This window comes from Microtus oregoni, unplaced genomic scaffold (genome assembly GCF_018167655.1).
Source record: "Microtus oregoni isolate MIOR12 unplaced genomic scaffold, Mior012 000008F_ref0000371, whole genome shotgun sequence".
NCBI classification, from domain to species: domain Eukaryota; kingdom Metazoa; phylum Chordata; class Mammalia; order Rodentia; family Cricetidae; genus Microtus; species Microtus oregoni.
Window position 1 is genome coordinate 36,815,323 of NW_024543067.1, and position 5,338 is coordinate 36,820,660.

General features: G+C 40.7%; 1 protein-coding gene across 1 annotated transcript; it reads right to left on the reverse strand.

Moving 5' to 3' along the window:
- Positions 1–4,053: 4,053 nt before the first annotated feature.
- Positions 4,054–4,986, reverse strand: LOC121451843 (olfactory receptor 7E24-like). Its single transcript, XM_041657618.1, has one exon. The coding sequence runs from the start codon at positions 4,939–4,941 to the stop codon at positions 4,054–4,056; it is 888 nt and encodes a 295-aa protein (XP_041513552.1). The 5' UTR covers positions 4,942–4,986.
- Positions 4,987–5,338: the final 352 nt, after the last annotated feature.

Sequence of the window (5,338 nt, forward strand, 5' to 3'; positions counted from 1 at the left end):
AGAACTAATCCCAGGACTGACAACAAAGCATAAGAAAAACTTCAGTGAGTCTTTCTCTGTCCCTTTCTCTCTCTCTCTCTCTCTCTCTTTCTCTCTCTCTCTCTCTCTCTCTCTCTCTCTCTCTCTCTCTCTCACACACACACACACACACACACACACACACACAAACACAATAGTAAAGAATAATAAACCGGGCGGTGGTGGCGCACGTCTTTAATCCCAGCACTCGGGAGGCAGAGGCAGGCGGATCTCTGTGAGTTCGAGGCCAGCCTGGTCTACAAAAGCTAGCTCCAGGACAGGAACCAAAAAGCTATGGAGAAACCCTGTCTCGAAAAATCCAAAAAAAAAAAGAATAATAAAAGGTAAAGAAAAAAGACATGAAAGTAGAAAAAGTATTAGTAAGAATGAGATTTTCAGAAGGAAATAGATAAGAGAGATTAATATAATGAAAATGATAAAAATAAGCTTTATTTGTATAAATCAATAGTCATATTTCTGTTTTCACCCTAAATGAAAGCAGCCAAGTTAAACTTCTGTACTTATGCAATCATGTCATCTATGCTATAAGGATAATCAACTATTTTCTGTGGCCTAAGGCAGCTCATACTCAGTACTGTGGACTGGACAAAGCCCAAGATATATTGTGGTCACAGGTGCTTTTGTTTTGTAAAATATACATTCTATCAAAATGCCTCTTAAATATTGTACCATTAGACTGTCATTACTCTCATAATTGTTCAAGGAACTTTCCATTTATACAATTTGACAACTAATGTTAAGATTCATAGTTGATCAAAATGATAAGAATAATTGTGTACATCTTTAAGTATCAAACCAGTATTACCCATCTAGGGCTCAGGAATCATCACAGAAAAGGAGGCAGAAAGACATAATAGCCTGATAACTACTTAGATAGCAGTGAAATGCTGTTTTATGGACATTATACTCATATACTCACAATAATTGTCTGTGTAGGGCTTCCACAAGACCTAGTGTAGAAACCTAGCATATCATAAAGGGCTCATAGAACTTGTCCCATACATCAAAGCTAATATCAGTCTAATGTAGGGAAAGTCATTGTCCGCAGTAATAATAAGCACTGTGATACAATTGCAGTTCAGTAGATCACTTCATCTCATGTATATGTGTGTAGCCTAAGTTAACCCAGTTGATCACAAAAAAAAACCCAGAGAGATAAGAAAGTGGAATGTGAACTTGGTAGAAGGAGTGAGAGTTTGTTGGGTTTGGAGAAGTATAAGAGATAATGGAGATTCTATGATGATATGCAAGATATTCGTCAGTATTGCTCTAGGATAGGGTCATTTCAGGTTCCCAATCCTCAGCTGCCCAAGGAACTAACTGGGAACCTCATCTTGGGCACTTGGGAGCCCCTCTAGGGTCAAGTCTCTTGCCCACCCTAAAGTGGCTCCCTTAACTAAGAATTGTGGTTCCGTGCTCCCCTATCCACCTTTCCTTTATCCCAATTCTCCTGTTTCCCCAGGTCCCCCCTCCTTCCCTTCTACCTTTTCTCTCCCCATCTCCTCTTACCCCCATCCCACCCCACCCCCAAGATCCCATTTTCTCCCCGGCAATTTGGTCTACTTCCCTTAGCCAAGAGGATAACTGTATGTTTTTCCTTGGGTTCACCTTCTTAATTAGCTTCTTTAGGTTCACCTATTGTAGACTCCGTGGCCTTTATTTATGGCTAGAAACCAATTATGAGTGAGTACATCCCATATTCATCTTTTTGGGTCTGGGACACCTCACTCAGGATAGTGTTTTCTATTTTCATCCATTTGCATGCAAAATTCGAGAAGTCATTGTTTTTTACCGCAGCGTAGTACTCTAGCGTGTATATATTCCATACTTTCTTCATCCATTCTTCCATTGAAGGGCATCTAGGTTGTTTCCAGGTTCTGGCTATTACAAATAATACTGCTATGAACATAGTTGAACAAATGCTTTTGTCATATGATACAGCATCTCTTGGGTATATTCCCAGGAGTGGTATTGCTGGGTCCAGGGGTAAGATGATCCCGAATTTCCTGAGAAACCGAAACACTGACTTCCACAGTGGTTGCACAAGATTGCATTCCCACCAGCAATGGATGAGGGTACCCGTTCCTCCACAGCCTCTCCAGCAAAGGTTATCCTTGGTGTTTTTGACTTTAGCCATTCTGACAGGTGTAAGATGATATCTCAAAGTTGTTTTGATTTGCATTTCCCTGATTGCTAAGGAAGTTGAGCACGACCTTAAGTGTCTTTTGGCCATTTGAACTTCTTCTGTTGAGAATTCTCTGTTCAGTTCAGTGCCCCATTTTTTAATTGGGTTAATTAGCATTTTAAAGTCTAGTTTCTTGAGTTCTCTATATATTTTGGAGATCAGACCTTTGTCTGTTGCGGGGTTGGTGAAGATCTTCTCCCAGTCAGTAGGTTGCCTTTGTGTCTTAGTGACAGTGTCCTTTGCTTTACAGAAGCTTCTCAGTTTAAGTAGGTCCCATTTATTCAATGTCATCTGGTGATGGATAGAGATAGAGACAGAGACCCACACTGGAGCACTGGACTGAGCTCCCAAGGTCCCAATGAGGAGCAGAAGGAGGGAGAACATGAGCAAAGAAGTCGGGACCACGAGGGGAGCACCCACCCACTGAGACAGTGGAGCTGATCTACGCGGAGCTCACCAAGGCCAGCTGGACTGTGACCGAAAAAGCATGGGATAAAACCGGACTCTCTGAACATGGCGAACAATGAGGGCTGATGAGACACCAAGGACAATGGCACGGGGTTTTGATCCTACGTAATGTGCTGGCTTTGTGGGAGCCTAGCCAGTTTGGATGTTCACCTTCCTAGATATGGACGGAGCGGGGAGGACCTAGGACTTACCACAGGCAGGGAACCCGGACTGCTCTGTGAACTGGAGAGGGAGGGGGAGAGGAGTGGGGGGAGGGGGAGAAGGGTGGGAGGAGGGAGAGAAGGGTGGGAGGAGGGGGAGGGAAATGGGAGGCTGGGAGGAGGTGGAAACTTGTTTTTTTTGTTTATGTTTTTTTTTCTTCTTTTCTCAATAAAAAAAGGAGAGAGAGAGAGAGAGATAATGGAGATCGGACTGCCCACAGGGCAGGGAACCATGACTGCTCTTAGGACTGGAGAAGGAGGGGGAGGGGAGGGGGTGTGTGGAGTGGGGGAGGGGGAGGAGAAAGGGAGGGGGAGGGGTGTAGGGAGTGGGGAAAGGGAGGTGGGGAGGAGGTGGAAATTTTTAATTTAAAAAAAATTTAATAAAAAAAAGAGATAATGGAGAGATGATTATTTTGGACCATAATCTATCATATTTACTTATGAAATTTTCAAAGAATAAATGAAAAGAAATAAATTCAATTATGATGAATTCAATTATCATGAGAATGCTTACTGAAGACTGTAAACATCAAGCAGTAATTAGTTCTAGAATTAAGTGAAATGTCCATTAGATCAATTTTAAAACCTCTAATCTGACCTTTGAATTACATATTGATAATATTGCTGAATAGAGATTTTAGACCCATCTGTACATAACACACACATACATACACGCACACACACACACACACACACACGTGTGCACACACACACATACACATTTGGGGACAACAGTCAAAATACCATTCAAATTCAGAAATTATTCACATTCTTGAACTGAAATTTTTGCAACAATTTGTTGAAATTCTTGCCATTCAACATTCATCCCAACAACGGTGACCATATTTTTTTGGTTTTTCAAGACAGGATTTGTATGTGTAACAGCCCTGGCTGTCCTAGAACTAGCTCTTGTAGACGATGCAGGCCTCAAACTCACAGAGACCCACCTGTCCCTGCTTCCCATTTGCAGGGATTAAAGGTGTGCATCAACACCACCCGGCAATGTGATACTATTTTAAAAAGAAAAATTAAAAACAACCAAACAACAACAATAAAAACATGATGCAGAATTTAACTCATGGGTTTCAAAAACATTGTGACCAACAGATTTTATTCTATATTTCTAGTCATTGTCCTAAATGGAAGCCATGAACTATGAGATTAGAAAACCCTACCGTGTAATCTCTTCAAGGCATTACTGAAATCTCTATTCCTGAGGCTATAGATGAAGGGGTTGAGCATAGGGCTCACTGCAGTATATATCAGTGAGGCCACTGCATTCTTTCGTGGAGAATGTGACACAGCTGAGCCAAGGTACACACCAATCCCCGTTCCATAAAATAAACAGACTACTAGCAGGTGAGAACCACAAGTGGAGAAGGCTTTATATTTCCCACTTGAGGAGGGGATTTTCAGAATAGAGAAAAAAATTTTGCAGTATGAGAAAATGATCCCTAGAACAGGAAAAATACCAAGTATGACACCAATAAAATATATTACTATGTTACTCATGAGTGTGTCAGTGCAGGCAAGATTAAGGAGTTGAGAAGGGTGACAGAAGAAATTTTCAATTTCCACATCCTTGAAGCAAGTAACTTGCAAGGCAATCAAATTGTGCAGCTGTGAATCAAAAATACTCACTGAGAATGACAACAAAATTAAGATAACACAGACCTGAGGATTCATAATTACTGTATAATAAAGGGGATGGCAAATGGCAACAAAGCGATCGTAAGCCATCACAGTTAGAATCATGTCATCCATACATACGAAAAGGTTGAAAAAAGACATTTGTGTTAAGCAGCCTGCATAGGAAATTATTCTGCTGTGCATGTTAATGCCCACAATCATTTTTGGGATTGTAGTAGATATGAAAAAGATGTCAACCAAAGACAAGTTGGACAGAAAGAAGTACATAGGTGTGTGGAGATGGGAGTCAAGGACGATGACCAGGATGATGAGCAGGTTCCCGAGCATTGTGACCAGGTACATGGCTAAGAATAATCCAAAGAGGAGAAGCTGCAACTCTGGATCCTCTGAGAGCTCCATGAGATGGAATTCCAAGACACCTGTGTGATTCTCTATCTCTTCATTAACCACAACCCTTTTAAAAAAGAGAATTCATTTAAATAATGAGACAAGTAAAAAAGCACCCAAAACTCATATATTTTTTATGCAGATCCTCAGTAATAAAAGTCTACCACTTGAGGTTCATAAGCCCACTAACATGGATTGCACAGGCACTAAGACCAAGCAATATATAGGACTTCACGAAACAGAAACAGACACCATTCGGGCAAAGCAACAGATTACAGAATGGGAAAAGATCTTTAACAATTAGACATCCATTAGAAGTTTAATATCTAAAGTATATGGGAAAATTATGGACATCAAGAAAACAAGTAACTAAATTAAAAATGAGGTATAGAACTAAGTATTGAGTTTT